The sequence below is a fragment of the Natator depressus genome, chromosome 4 (assembly GCF_965152275.1).
Source record: "Natator depressus isolate rNatDep1 chromosome 4, rNatDep2.hap1, whole genome shotgun sequence".
NCBI lineage: Eukaryota > Metazoa > Chordata > Testudines > Cheloniidae > Natator > Natator depressus.
In genome coordinates, this window is record NC_134237.1 from 35,382,852 (window position 1) to 35,399,424 (window position 16,573).

Here is a 16,573-nt window from a genome sequence, read left to right on the forward strand (position 1 = left end):
TTCCAGCCCTCTACAAAAATCTGTGATGTGCTATAACTTCTCATCACAAGTAGATCTTTTAAATCAATACTTAATGCCTACATCCTCTTGGGATCCCTTGGTTTTGCAGATGTTCTTTACTCAGTGAAATGATCTGCCCATGCAAATGGGTCACCTCCTCACACAGCAAAGTCCCAGTGTGTGCATGAAACTATAGAGGAACAATTTTTGTGCTCATTTGAGAACCATTTCCTTTCTCAGTAAATGTAATTGTCTTTCAGACATTAATGACTGTTTTTCTTAGCATTACCACATCCATGCAGTTAGGAAATGAGACCTATGAAAAAGAAAGAACAATGGTCTGCACCAGCTGAGGAGGCCAGCTGATGGAAGAAGGCCTGAAGAAACTAAAGGTCTGAATAAAACTGGGGACTTGTGACAGTACATAGCACAGTCAAGATTTTAAAACAAGATGCCATTGCCTCTGTATGCTGCTCTCATTGACCCTGATACAGGGGTTTAAAATGTGGAGCTGAGCTGATTGAGGCAAATGGCTTGTTAGTATGTCAGCAAGTTGTGCTATTGCCTGAGAATGTTTTACTCAATATTATAATTAACAGCTAAGGGTGATCTGAAAGGCATTAAAGAGACAATAACATGTTTTTCTGATTTTTTTTAAAATGTTGCTTGATTTCTGCATTTGGCAGAGCTTCACAGACTTCCCCTGTTTGTATAGGCCTTCCACACAGCAGGAGGGAGAGAAAAGTTGTTTATAAAAAGAGAGGTATGTTTGTGCAGCTAACACAAGGCGACCCATGAGAAGGTGTAATCCCTGAAACTACCTCTAACTCCTTTTTAAAAAATGAATAAATTTCAATTTGACAGTGTCCCTTTAAGATGAAGAGATGCTGTATTTTCTCAGTTCAGGTCTCAGTCTAGCAAAACACATAAATAGCTGCTTAACTTTAAATAAGCATGTGTTTGTGTTTTACTGGCTCAAGACCTCCATACACATGGATTTGTTGCACATATTTATGAATGAGAATCTGTAGAGGTAACTCAGTGAAGGAGAAAATGAATTTATTTACCAACAACTGGAGTACTTAAAATATCCCAATATAGAGCAGATAATGTAACCATAACAGGTCTAACCTCAATTCCTGAGGACATGATCTTTGTTTAAAGAAATGGTTCGGTGCCACAAATGAGGGAGCATGACCTATTGATTTGGTATGACTGGATAGGAGGAGGCAGTTCATTGTAGTAAAAAAGCTGTTTTGTACACTAGTTATGTAGATACCAGAATATATACCACACGTGGTGATGATATTCAAGTGATAAACTGGAGATCTATGTGAGAAATGAATTTTGCACACAGCTTAATTGTTCCACCTGCCCTCTAACTATAATATCTGCCACCCATGGACTTAAGTGAACTTTCCCTGAACAATTTCAACTAACTGCAAGTTCTGTTTTAAACCTACATGACATAACAGTATTTCCTCTTTCTGTCCCTAATTGTGGGGCAGCTTTTAAGTATCTGAAAGTTAGACTAAAATAAAGCCTGTAACTGTCACATCATAGCTATGTGTTGTGTTGTGAGCTATGTATTGTACCTGAGATTTAACTCAGGTTTTTGTTTTTTTTTTGGTTGGCCTGATTTCAAGTTGACAGTGTCCTTTTTAAAAAAAAACCCAGATATGTGGGTGTCAGTGTGTGGGTGTGTTTCTTTTTACGTATATAAGCCTTGGTTATATGAACTTTGTCTGAGTCAAGGATTTGGCATTTTCTGGTTTTGCTATTTTTGTCATAATAGATGTAACAGGAGGTGGGAGTTATTGTCAGAACCACAACAGTTTATAAATCTTAAGAAGGACAGGACTATGAGAAAACCAAGGCGAACATGAAGAGAATGAACCCGAGACAATGAGGAACAGATTACCCTTGCACATTTATTAAAAGTCCTTAAACACCGTGGATGACAATTACCATAGTGTTGTGGGAAATAAATTATGCAATTTTATACCTCGGCTGTACATCATGCAGTTACTGAGGTGTCAGAGGTCACTATAATACTTACTGGAGCTTGAACTACCAAGAAACTGCTCTTAGTGTGATGTGTGTGTGTGTGTGTATATATATATATATATATTACATTATTACAAGCTAAATATGCTGAAAGCTTTTTTATTAATACATTTTTATACTTTAAATTCAGGTTGTTTGGATATCGAGTTAAGAATTTAATCATTTAAACTATTTTCCTACTGGGCTTAAATGGCTGGCAGAAATGTTGTTATTAGGGACATTTTGTGAATCAGATTTTATCTACCTCTGGATAGGTATAAATATAGCTAGGTAAGTTGTCAGGGTTCCCTCCCAACTCTGAACTCTGGGGTACAGATGTGGGGACCTGCATGAAAGACCCCCTAAGCTTATTTCTACCAGCTTAGGTTAAAAACTTCCCCAAGGCACAAATCCTTCCTTGTCCTTGGATAAGTACTGCTGCCACCGCCAGGTGAGTAAGACAAAGATTCAGGAAAAGGACCACTTGGAGTTCCTGTTTCCCTAAAATATCCCCCCAAGCTCCTTCACCCTGTTTCCTGTGGAGGCTTGAGAATAATATACCAACCAAATAGGTTAACAAGGTGAGCACAGACCAGCCCCTTGGGTTTTTAGGACACTAAAAACCAATCAGGTTCTTAAAAACAGAACTTTATTATAAAAAACAAAATAAAAGAAGCACCTCTGTAAAATCAGGATGGAAGATAATTTACAGGGTAATCAGATTCAAAACACGGAGGATTCCCCTTTAGGCAAAACTTCAAAGTTACAAAAAACAGGGATAAACCTCCCTCTTGCACAGGGAAAATTCACAAGCTAAAAAGAAAAGATATGCTAATGCATTTCCATGCTATTACTTACTATTTCTGTAAGTTTAAATGTATCATTCAGTAGGAGCTAGATTACTTGCTTGGTCTCTCTCTTTGTCTCCGGAGAGAACATACACAAGCCCACAACAAAAACCTTCCCCCACAGATCTGAAAGTATCTTCTCCCCTTATTGGTCCTTTTGGTCAGGTGCCAACCAGGTTATCTGAGCTTCTTAACACTTTACAGGTAAAGGAGGGATTTTATGCTACCAGTATCTGTATGCAGTAATATACTGTTAGCTCTTTTGTACAGAGGTTATCCCACAAGGGCACTAGTGTATAAATAATACTGCCCAAAGTTTGGTAAGGGAACTGAACCAATCCCATATGGAAAGGCTTATCAATCAGGGGAAAAGTAGAGTCATAAATCAACCTGACATAATGAATCCTATATGGGTCAATATCCTAAAGGGGAAAATATCACTATCTGTTTATAACTCTCACAGATATGAAGGATAACTGGGTATAAATCAAGAGGACACCATGGGGACTGCTGTGTATTTTAATACGGCAATAGTTGGAAAATTGAAAGAGAAAAATGTTGGGTTAATGCTTCTGGCTTTTGAGGAACATCATTCAGTTTCTGAGGAATTTCAGACCAAGTTCATGTGGCAACTACACATTTCCACTCGTGGACTGAATGCATATATCTCAAGATGATGTTTTAGCAAAGATACAGCATGCTCTACTACAAGCCAATATTTACTGATATACTGGCTTTACAGGTGCATTTGCTATCTGCTATATTTCCTTGTTAGTTTTGCCGGTTTCAAGCTCTGCAGGGAGGTTCTTAAAGTTAAGGAATAGTGGGCTAGTTCCAAAAGGGGATGCTCCATACAGCTGTTATTCTACCTGATACGACCCTGAAGGTCAATACAAAGGCAGAGGGAAAGCCTTTACATTCTGATTTTAAAAAAAATGAAAATATGGTCTAGACTAGATTTAACATAAACAAAAGGGTCAGAAACTATTGCTTAAATTACAACTGAATATCTATAAAACCATACCCAACATACAAATCAATCCAAAATGAGCTCATCCTGATTAATATATAAGTGAACTTTAAACAACAAAAGAATGATTAATATAAATGGTCATGAAAAATGTGCTTATACATTTTGATTGTCTTTTGTTTTGTTAAATACCAAATAGATGCCATTTGAATTAATCAGGGTTTTCTTGTGTTGGAAACTTGCAAGACATTAGCAACATTCTGAAATTTAGTGCTTTGTATAAACACAGTCAGACGGAGAGCGGTAGGAAAAGAATCAAAACAGTCAAAGGCATGCAACTGGGTAATTCAATAACCCTTACATGTAGAGGCATTTCACACAGTAGGACTTCAACTCTGTGCTAGGCAGGCTGACTGTATGCTGGAAAGCAGCTCCCCCCTCAACTCCATTTACATGCATAGCTGGCCTAGTAGGTGTAAAAATAGACAGGCAGCGCCTGAATTGGAAATGGTCAGTGAACGCTGTCTGCAGTTGCTGGGGTTTCGAGTTCTCTTTGACACAGGCCAGCTAGGAAGGGAGAGAGGGAAGATATTCAAGGGAGCACAGCATAGGAGTGATCATCTTTCTGCATTGTCTAAGTCAGCTGCCCTTTGGGAACACTGGGCACAGTCCATAGTGAAGGATAAACCCACTTGCAGGAACTGATAGAAGAACTGATATGGGCAATGCACCCGTTTGCCAGTCTTGTCACACAGGCAAGAGAATAAGAGCACAAGGGAACATACAGGATTTGGATAAAATTCCTGATTACTATGGATACAACAATGAAGAAAGCAAAGATCCCGAGGCTCAGGTAAGTCTTAACTGGTGAAAACAGACGAAAGACAGGGGAAAAAGTTAAGAATGCATGTAGAACTATAGATCTTAGACTTGAAAGGGACCTCTTTGCTCAACTCTTTTGAGGCTGCTGGATAGTAGCCTGCCCAGTTAAGCAGTGTGGTAGAAGAGAGTGTGTGTGTGTGTGTGTGTGTGTGTGTGTGTGAGAGAGAGAGAGAGAGTGTGTTTTTAAGCTGGTGCTGTTGCATTTGTTATTGTGGCACTAAGAGTAATGAAAAAGACAGCTGGCACTATGCTGAGCAGTAGCTTGAATATATTTTCAGGTACCAAGTAGTCTAGGAATGTAGGCAGCAGGGAACTTCATGTGATCTTAAGTGCTATGAAAGCATGGATATAATATAGTATTTTAGCCTACCTTACTGCCATAATCATCCTGCATTGATAGATTAGTCACAAATTACCACTGGTTTCACTGTTCTCTAGAAATCTAGCAACATTATTTCTGGGTTTGTGGTTCTACAGTAGGAACGCTCGCCTGCAAACCCTTAATCCCATAAGTAGTCCCATTGAAGTCAATGGGCACGTAAGGACTATACAGATGAGTGTTTGCAGGAGCTAGACTTAGGTATACTTATTTCTTGCAATATATGACTATCAGATTAAAACATACGAGTAACTTTCCTGTATCTAAGAGGAAAAAAGTAATGTGAATTGAATTTCTGTGTTACTTAAGCAGCAAGTGAAGTGCCCTTTTCCTCTGTTGCTCTTATTCCCCATGCTCAGTGTGAATAGAAAACTACAATCAGGGCCAGATCCTGCCACCCTTGCTCTAACTAGTCTTTTACTATACAAGTAGTCCCACTGAAACAATGAGAGCAAAAGTGTACTACTCACTGAGTGTCATGCAGACTTCACACCTGAGCTGACTTTTGCAGCTAGTGTTGTAGTGTTTTGACTGAGTTACTTTTGCAGCTAGTGTTGTAGTCACCAAAGCTAATTGCCTTGAGGGATTTAATATTTTTAGATATTGACTCTGTTTCACTGATTTGTGTCATGGCCCTTGTGACAACTATGGGATTATCTCAAATGTCTTTTGGGTCGACTCATTCACGAATACATACTCCGGATAAGTTCCTTGGTGTGAATATACCTCTGTCATTGTCTGCTCAGGTTTTCATGGTGAACAAATGATCTACAACGGATGAAGTAGGAGACGGGAGAGAGCATCCTTGTCAGAAGATCGCTGACTCTGACCATATGAATCATAGAGAGGTTTAGCTCTCCTATTCCATGGATGTGATAGAACTCTCAGTTCCTGTCATAAATATAAAGGGAAGGCTAACGACCTTTAACTCCCTCCTGGCCAGAGGAAAAAACCCTTTCACCTGTAAAGGGTTAAGAAGCTAGTATAACCTCACTGGCACCTGACCAAAATGACCAATGAGGAGACAAGATACTTTCAAAAGCTGGGAAGAGGGAGAACATCAAAGGGTCTGTGTCTGTCTGTGTGATGCTTTTGCCAGGGACAGAACAGGAATGGAGTCTTAGAACTTAGTAAGTAATCTAGCTAGATATGCGTTAGATTATGATTTCTTTAAATGGCTGAGAAAATTAAGCTGAGCTGAATAGAATAAATATTCCTGTCTGTGTGCCTTTTTTTGTAACTTAAGGTTTTGCCTAGAGGGATTCTCTATGTTTTGAATCTAATTACCCTGTAAGGTATTTACCATCCTGATTTTACAGAGGTGATTCTTTTGTACCTTTTGCTTCTATTAAAAGTCTTCTTGTAAGAAAACTGAATGTTTTTTCATTGTTCTTAAGATCCAAGGGTTTGGGTCTGTGGTCACCTATGCAAATTGGTGAGGTTTTTTTTTACCAAACTTTCCCCAGGAAGTGGGGTGCAAGGTTTTGGTGAGGATTTTGGGGGGAAAGACGTTTCCAAACAACGCTTTCCCAGTAACCCCAAGAAACGTTTGGTGGTGGCAGTGGAAGTCCAAGGGCAAAGGGTAAAATGGTTTGTACCTTGGGGAAGTTTTAACCTAAGCTGGTAAAAGTAAGCTGGGGGGCTTTTCATGCAGGTCCCCACATCTGTACCCTAGAGTTTAAAGCGGGGAAGGAACCTTGACAGTTCCAATCTTGTCATCTGCACAATCTCCTACAGCAGAACTGTTCTAGGGTTTGGGCTATCATTCAGCTGTACTGTCTTCATGAGATTTCAGACAAATGTTTCTTAGTGCAGGGAGCTGTCAGTATAAATCAATGCATTTGGCATAATAGAAGCAGTGGAAAAGACCAAGGAGGAAACTCACCTTCCCTAATTTACAGCCATTTTCAAGATCAGAGGTTCTGGCTTCACTAGGAGTGTCCAGCCAGCCACCTTTGTGATGGATTCATGCCACTTGTGATCGATGAAAATTACTGAGGAATGCCTGAACCCTTTATAGAGAGAGATTGGTAGATTCCTCCTTCAGAGAGAGCAAGCTGCCTGAAACCTTTAAAAACCTTTAGCCGGCGATTTAAAAAAAAAATCCTTTATTGCAGATTCTGAACTTTTTCCACATAAGGTGAGGTCATTGAGAAGGTGGTAGCAGGCCAAATGCAGCAAAATTGTTTTGGATCCTTATCAATTAGGTTTCAGAGCTGCCTGTGGCATGGAGGCAGCACTACCTTCATTGGCTCTTCAGGGCAGTGGACAGAGATCAGACATCCAGGGTGACACTGTCTGTAATACTATTAATCATGAGGTTCTTTTGATTTCTGTGTGGCACTGGCAGGGATGGAGGGAGTCACTTTAGGGCAGGTTTCTCATTCCACTTGTAAAGGACCCAGAAAATTACAAAGGGCAATGGCCTTTCTTGGATTGGCTTGTGGAGTCTCATTGCATTCACTGTTGTCAGTTCCTCATACAAGATAAAAAGACAGCTCTGTAAAAGAAAGTGTCAAGCAAGTTTTTTGGTGATGTGGGAAATACAGTGAATATATCATCTCTTCTGAAATACAGGTATGGTATCTGGCACAGTACCTTGTTGTCTTTTTATGGTATTATTTGCTACTTAACCGGGACCTTGTTTACTGTCCTACTTTCAGCAAGATGGACTGTGGGTCTTCGTGACCAAAGGAAAAGACTAGCATCAGGCTGGGGTTGGTGGCTCAGTGAAAACTTGCAGCAGATGCAACATCCAAAGTTTAATTCAGTTGGTGTACAGCCATCTTGAACAGCTAAATTGTTTTGATTAATCTGATCCCTTCTAAATTGAAATTAAAAACAGCTTGCTCTGCTACTTCAGGCCCCACTCACTAAAGAAATCATTCAGTGTGTTGGAAACAGTACTTTCACTCAGCTTTCCAGAATTGTCTGTATTGTGCAAAATAACTTTTTCAGGTGAGATGTCAAACTGCTGGATATGGTGTTTTTTTGTTTGGTTGTTCTTTTTAAGCAAGCAGGGCTCATTTTTTAAAAGGCTATTTAAAAAAAAATCAAATAAGTCTGTTAAAGATTTTAAGAAAGTAAACTACTCTAGAGTGATTTTTATTTTTATTACGAAGAGATTGGTCTCAAATGGCAGAAAACCGGAGTTTGACGGACTCACAATAATTTTTCTCTCTTCCTTTCATACCCTCCTGGCCTAATCGTGCTGCTACTCTAATGGCAGCGTGGTGTGATCAAACATGTGAGTGTTTGAGACTAAGGAGAACAGACTGCTTTCTGACCTTTTTGGGGCATGGCTTTCACTACGTCATTATAAGGAGGAATGTCTCCTTCATGTGGTCGGTGTATTGGACTTGGTGCAACACAGCCATTTCCCTTAGATCTTGCTGTGAGGACAGAAAATGCCCCTGGGTAGGCTTATACTGAAACACGTGACAGAAACCCTGTGTGACAACTTAATCCAATGCAAGTGAAAGTGAAACCCACCCTTCATGACACTTTAATAGGCAAATACAAAGCCATAGATAAAAGCATTCCCAAAATGCGGGGTTAAAAATAAAGGTCCAAATCAGAACCAGCTCACATTTTGGACTATTCAGATTTTGTCCATTATAGAGAGACTTGATGATTTGGATCTGACTTTGTGGCCTGTGGTCATCCAGCTTATCTTAAATATTCAAGGTAAATAGGCCCAATGGCCTGTGATGGGATGTTAGATGGGGTGGGATCTGAGTTACCCAGGAAAGAATTTTCTGTAGTATCTGGCTGGTGAATCTTGCCCATATGCTCAGGGTTTAGCTAATTGCCAATTTTGGGGTCGGGAAGGAATTTTCCGCCAGAGCAGACTGGAAGAGGCCCTGGAGGTTTTTCGCCTTTCTCTGTAGCATGGGGCATGGGTCACTTGCTGGAGGATTCTCTGCTCCTTGAAGTGTTTAAACCACGATTTGAGGACTTCAATAGCTCAGACATAGGTGTGAGGTTTTTTTTTGTAGGAGTGGTGGGTGACATTCTGTGGCCTGCGTTGTGCAAGAGGTCAGACTAGATGATCATAATGGTCCCTTCTGGCCTAAATATCTATGAATCTATGAATCTGAATATTGTATGTAGCTCTATGAATCTGTGAATCTGAATATTGTATGTAGCTGAAGGAAAATGTTATTCAGGCCTGGGTATGATACTTGAGATTTGGGTACCATTATGTGCTTGGATAAGATGATGAAACCTAACTTTATATTTTAAAACCATATTTGGAAATCTGACGTGGCACAATGTAGCAGCCTCAGCTTGGGTCAAGCAGCAAGTCAAAATACTGATTCACAAATTTCATAGGGCTGTCATAGGGTGACACTGATTGGCGCACCTTCCTGCTGCAGGCTATGGCATGACTGGCAAGCCTGCCTCAGTTTCCCCTCTGAGTCCCCAGTAACTTCATGCACACTTATCCTCTAGTCCATCAACAGTATTTATTACCAGAACATAGTTTATAAAAGTCTATAATAAAAGTTTCAGACATGGAGTTCATTTCTCACTCCTGTGCAAACAGTCATTAAAGATCACCTGATGTGTCATCCCACGACACCCCACAGATCACACACCAGCACCTTCCACCATGCATGGGCTCTCTATCAGTCCTCTCCTGTCCTTGTAGCAGGACAGCTACCCCAGCCCTTCCAACAGGAGTGCAACCCTGCTCTTTCCGATGGGAATTGCTCTCTGGGGATGCATCCTGGCTAGGGAGCATACTTCATTTCCCCTGGCCCTCTCTTAGTTCCCTTGAGTCCTACTCTCCATTCCTGGAGATGTCAGCAGGTAAGCTTCTCCATCTTTCCCTGCCATCAGTCCTCTCTGGCTCCAGATCTCCAGGAAACTCCCTCCGCTGCTGCTGCTGCTCTTGCCGTCAGCCCTCAGCTTGGGGAGGCCAGCCACCAAACCCACTCTTACTGCTCTCTTGCCTTCAGCCTTCTCCCAGGAACCATAATCAGTTTCTGGCAACTTTCATCTCCTGGCATTCCTGACTGAACCAGTTTGCTCAGACTCACTGGGACTCTCCCTAATCATTTTTTTTTTTTAGCCTCTAGGTGCCCTCTTAATTAGCCAAGTGGGAAGGAGCATCTACTCTGGCATGTGGGAGCTGGATCTGCTTCACTTACAGCGGTCAGCCTCCCCGGGACAAGTGCTATATCCAGATTTTGATTTGCTCTCACAAGTCCTTCATTGACTTAGGGAAAGGCAGCTGGCAGTGAGTCCACTATGCCAGACTAATGAATATGGTGGGAGGACTCCTACAAATGTCTGTGGCAGCTAGAGAGCTAAGTACCACAAAGGTTTTATAGAAGACTTTTGCAACTTGGATTCAAACCAAGGTTGATTCTGATGCTTAACAAGTTTTTGCATCAGTGTTGCCTGCTGCTACTGATGATATTGGCCCAGATTCAGCAAAGTAATTAAGCATGTGTTTAAGTCCATCTCTATTCAGCAAAGAATTTAAACACTTAGTATAATGAACATGTTTCAATTGAAGTCAATAAGACTTAAGCAGATGCTGAAAATTAAGCACACACTTAAGAGCTTTGCTGAATAGAGATGGACTTAATTGGTTTTGGAAACACGATTGGGTTAGCATCTATACATATCAATAGGAAGACAATCTCAAGTCTTCTGGAAAGAGGAACTACTGATGGCTAAGAAAAATGTAAAGAAACATAAGAAAAATATAATCGTTGTATGGTTCTGGAGTCGTGAAGGAGCAAAAAAGTCAAAGGTGTGGAACAATGCCATATATCATTATTGCTTTGAGAGACAATAACAGGGTACAAGGAAACTCAAACATTAATAGTGAACAAATGGGATTTTTCATGTTAGAACCACAAACCATAGCAATTGAAACCTAGATTTCCCCTAAAATATCCCGATGGAAAGCTATTCAGAGCTCCAGAATCCTGAAAAAATCTCCATGCTGAATGCATTATCTCTACCTTGTATAACCTTGTAACACCCCAGGAATTATTAGCAAGACTTAAATTTCCCCATTAGTTACGTTTGTTGAAAGAAAGTTACTAATTTCCCCATTAGTTACGTTTGTTGAAAGAAAAATATATGTGCTGGAAGTTAGAGGAAGCTCAGTGTGTCGAGTACAACTTACTGTGGACCCCTTTATCTCTTAAAAACACAAATCTATGATGAGACCTAGTATGACCTGTTATGAAAGTGTCACTTACACATATTAAAACTACTTTGAAAAAGCTTTAAAACCAGCATTAATTAATTTATCCCCCAAAAGATGCTTGAGATAACAGCATACATGAAAGTTGTACCTTGTTCTATTTTCTCAGCTCCTTTTCTGCAATACCTTGCTAAGCCTATTCTCTTTCATAGCTAGATATTAGATGAAGGTTTTTAACCATCAGAGGAGTCAAGTTTTGGAATAGCCTTCCAAGGGAAGCAGTGTGGGCAAAAGATCTATCTGGCTTTAAGATTAAACTCGATAAGTTTATGGAGGAGATGGTATGATGGGATAACATGGTTTTGGTAATTAAATATTCATAAATAGGCCCAATGGCCTGTGATGGGCTATTAGATGGGGTGAGATCCGAGTTACTCAGGAAAGAATTTTCTGTAGTATCTGGCTGGTGAATCTTGCCCATATGCTCAGGGTTTAGCTGATCGCCATATTTGGGGTCGGGAAGGAATTTTCCTCCAGGGCAGATTGGAAGAGGCCCTGGAGGTTTTTTGCCTTCCTCTGTAGCATGGGGCCCGGGTCACTTGCTGGAGGATTCTCTGCTCCTTGAAGTCTTTAAACTACGATTTGAGGACTTCAATAGCACAGATATAGGTGTGAGGTTTTTTTTGTAGGAGTGGAGGGTGAAATTCTGTGGCCTGCGTTGTGCAGGAGGTCAGACTAGATGATCATAATGGTCCCTTCTGACCTAAATATCTATGAATCTATGGTAATATTTTTTTTTAGTGACACACTAAATCTTAAATATAATTACACACTTTATTTCTTCGTGGCTGAAACTTCTTCCTCTAGTAGAAGAGAGCTATAATCACCTCATATACCAAATAAAGGCAAACTATATTCATTCTTCCCATCTCCTTAGGCGATGCATAACTTTTGGCTCCTAGCTATTCCTTAATAGTACTTCCTATGGTATTCAGATTTTTATTTAAATGTATGCAAGCCAATATTAATTTGATACAAATGAATGTAATTTTAATGACTACACAGGTCCAACAAGAAACTGCATCTAAAATAGTACGCAACACAAATGCAAATATTTTTTCTTGTATCTATTTTCCCTGCATGCTTTTATTATAACAAACAATGTTTTTGTAATAAGTAGCAATGGGCCTGGTACCAGAGTTTGGACCCATATGCCAATCTCTGTGATGGCCAGGGTGTTCAGATGCAGGATTGTGATTTAGACCCAGATCAGTTGCTGTATTGCAAAACTAGCTCCACTGAAAGTTTTGTCAACTTTTTAGTCTACTTCACAACATTCCAAGATGAACTGATCTAATGGCTGCAAATGCCTCTCCAGCGCATCATCAAGGATCTACAACCTATCCTGCAGGACGATCCCTCACTCTCACAGACCCTGGGGAACAGGCCAGGCCTCACTTACAGACAGCTCCCCAATCTGAAGCAAATACTCACCAGCAACTACACACCACACAACAAAAACACCAACCCAGGAACCAAACCCTGCAACAAACCCCAGTACCAACTCTGTCCACATATATATTCAAGAGACACCATCATAGGACCTAACCACATCAGCTACACCATCAGGGACTCGTTCACCTGCACATCTACCAATGTGATATATGCTATCATGTGCCAGCAATGCCCCTCTGCCATGTACATTGGCCAAACTGGACAGCCTCTACGCAAAAGAATAAATGGACACAAATCTGACATCAGGAATCATAACATTCAAAAACCAGTAGGAGAACACTTCAGTCTCTCTGGTCACTCAATAACAGACCTAAAAGTAGCAATTCTTCAACAAAAAAACTTCAAAAACAGACCCCAACTTGAAACTGCAGAACTGGAATTAATTTGCAAATTGGACATCATCAGATTAGGCCTGAATAAAGACTGGGAGTGGTTGGGTCATTACAAAACCTAAACCTAATTTCCCCAATACTAATTTCCCCCTACTGTTACTCAGACCTTCTTGTCAACTGTCTGAAATAGGCCACTCTCATTACCACTTCAAAAGTTATTTTTCCTCTCTTGGTATCCTGCTGTTAATTGAATTGTCTCGTTGGACTGACTTCACGCTTGGTAAGGCAACTCACATCTTTTCAAGTATTTATACCTGCACCTGTATTTTCCACTCCATGCATCTGATGAAGTGGGTTCTAGCCCACAAAAGCTTATGCCCAAATAAATTTGTTAGTCTCTAAAGTGCCACGAGGATTCCTTGTTGTTTTTACCAAAACCTTTTCTGACAGCTGTCACCTCCAGCCTCTATAGAGGGGTAGTAAGTATTAATGGGTCAAAGCCACTGAGATTAAAGCAATAGTTAAATTGTTCTCCAAAGAGAGACTCAATCAGCTGCATGTTGTTAAAGAGGCCTTGGCTTGTGCAAGGACTCCTATACAGGAAAAGTTGCCCTTCCATTTTGGCCATCTTTTCAGTAATTCATATGGTTAAAGTTCGCGTGCTGGTAATTAGGTTTGAGAAGATGAGATAATTGCAAAGTTTTGTTGTTCCCTTTCCTTATACATGAATCCCATTCAAAGAATCTTTAATAATGTACCTATTTGTTTATTCAGATTGCTGTTTTAATTTTAAAATTTTTTAGCTCTGAATTAACTAATTCTGTGCCTTTTATAAGGAAAAGGCATATGCCAGGATGAGTAATAAGAAGATACCTGTGCATCTTGCGTGTACAGAGAAATTTGCACAATTGGTTTGAGCACAGAAATAGTAATAAAATTACTGAGTTATTTGAAATTGTCAGCTCACATGATAATTGGGCAAGTCACTTAACTACTCTGTAAAACCTATCTCAAAGGAAAGTGCGCTGGAAATGAAAAATGCTACTATATATATAGTATATATAGTTAGTTTGCGTATGAAATCTGCATACTCTTAATAAAGCTTGGGAAATAACTCTTCATCTCTGATATCATTACTTCTCTTTACTCAGCCTTTTACAGACCTACCAGTGTCAGATCACTGAGCCTAATCTACTACAAGTGAAAGACATAGCTTTGCCAGTAGAAAGACATAGCTTTGCCAGCATATCAGAAAGTTTGATAATGTGTTGTGATACTCTTCTCAAAAAATGCCTTGGCATTCTGGCTCACAGCTCCATTTTAGGCTTGCTATTCACAAAGCCATGTCACTGTTCAATGGTGATGCCCTCTGGAGAGCACCAGCACTTTGAGATCAGTATAGAAGATTGTTCTGAACATAGAAGATAAGATGCAAGTGGCTAAGAAATTGTAGCTCTCAAGGTTTTGCAGCAAAGGTTCTACATACAAATATTTTCTTTTCGAGTCTCATTCATTTGAATATGGTGAGATTAAAAAATTACTTACTATGCTGGCAAAAAATCTGCATATAAAATATGCAGTGTAAGGGTGCAGCTTCTGTGCAGTTTTATAGAGTTACACCCAATCGCATGCTGTCTGGTTTTAAACAGATGGTCTCTGAAACCAGAGATTAATCAGATCAATTGGGATAAAAATTTAGTGGTTGCCCCAAGGATATGATGGTAAATTTAACACTATAGGAAGTCTGGCATAATAAAAAACTAATGAGAAATGTTTTCATGTTATAAAGTGTGTGTGTGTGATATATATATATATATTCTATATAATATATATATTTCTGCATCTTGTAGCTTGGAAACATCAAAAAAGACAGAAACTGGATCTTATACCATGTGGCTTTACTATTGTGGATGGCTGAACCACATATATTGTGTTTTCCAGACATAACTTGTATATTTTAATGTGATGAACAAGCAAAGAATGAAGGGATTTTTTTAATGGACTAAATTCCACATTAACAGAGTTAACAAGCCATCAGCATTGCACTATGAAAGCAGCTGGTTTACAAACACTTCTTTGCCATTCTAAACATTGTGAGTGGTTGTAACACTGTCAGATAAAACCAGAAGCTCTTCACAATGACAGTTTCTGTGTTCCTGGACAGAAATGGTGTATATTTGATGATAATACAAGGCCAATTTCATCTGAACATTTTTAGGATTGGTAATGTATTGAATCTGCTGGCATTAATAGAGACAAGTTAATAAGCATATTTTGTTGCTCACCTGTCCATCAGGATCAGAGTTCTTTATCCTCCAAGGTCATATCCAACTAAGTGGATTCCATAAGATCGGATCTGTGTTTTATAGTCAACATTTTAAAGGTGAACTTAAAAAGGAAAAAAAGAAAAGTTCTTTGAGATCTAAGATCATCAGTAGAATACATATTTAGACATAAAAGTTAATATATAAAATACATTATTTGTTTAACTCCACAGTACTTCAGTTTTGAATTTCATGCTTTCCCCCTTCAGTTAACACACTGTGTTTAAGGCACAGGAATAGGTCAACAGGCCTGGCTTCTAGTTCCCATTCCTTCATTGATTTCCTTTGTGATTTTGGACAAGATAGTTATTCTCCCTCGTTATTTCTCATTTTCCTTGTTTGAAACACAGGACCTAACTTGCAGGGAAATGGTGAGATTAAATTCCTTAATGTTTGCAAAGTGGTCTTGAGGATGCCATATTTACTGTAAAAGATTGTAAATATTACCTTTAAAGCCGTGCATGGAATGCAGTTCCCTGTGCTATTTTATCTGTTAGTGATGCCATTAACTGTTGCTCTATGCTGTAGTTATAGCAGGTAAAAAGCTGTTAACTTTTATAAATATTTTGTATATAGAAAGGGAATTTTGAACCTCTTTCCCAGTCATAAAATTCCAAATTGGTCCCTATAATAATACATTTTGTTTTGCAATAAAAATGACTTAACACGGTAGACTGGATGGCTTTGGTAATTTAATAGGAAGCCTGTCACCCTGTAACTGAAAAGTGAATCCACAAAATCTGTAGGATTCAGACATAAAACTGAATTTTTATTCTAAACTCACTTGATCATGCCCAGCATTCCACCGGATTCTAAGACAGGGTGGTCCCTCACCATATGTGCTGCAGTTGATAAATACAGGAAGGTGGATTGAGTAGAGAGTTTCACTTTTAACTATGACTTTCCTGGCTGTAACATTTTTAGAATGTCATTTTGATAAGAAGAAGCATTAATAGAAAGCTAAGTAAGAAAATAGGAATCTGAACAGAGCATATGAGACCCAAAAGGAAGACTGCTAACTATTAAAATACAGGATTACTTTCAACAGTAGTGTATAGCTCAATTACTATGAGTCCCTAAATTATATGTGGTTTAACAAGTGTTACAT

The 16,573-nt window shown here is 39.3% G+C and overlaps 1 protein-coding gene across 1 annotated transcript in view; it reads left to right on the top strand.

Annotated features, from left to right (window-relative positions):
• The first annotated feature begins 4,424 nt into the window (after window positions 1-4,424).
• Window positions 4,425-16,573, top strand: part of ANK2 (ankyrin 2) — a 256,841-nt gene continuing 244,692 nt past the window's right edge. Inside the window, exon 1 of the mRNA XM_074950755.1 lies at window positions 4,425-4,717. Within this exon, the coding sequence (XP_074806856.1) occupies window positions 4,583-4,717 (135 nt within the window). The 5' untranslated portion in view covers window positions 4,425-4,582. The remainder of the gene's footprint in view (window positions 4,718-16,573) is intronic.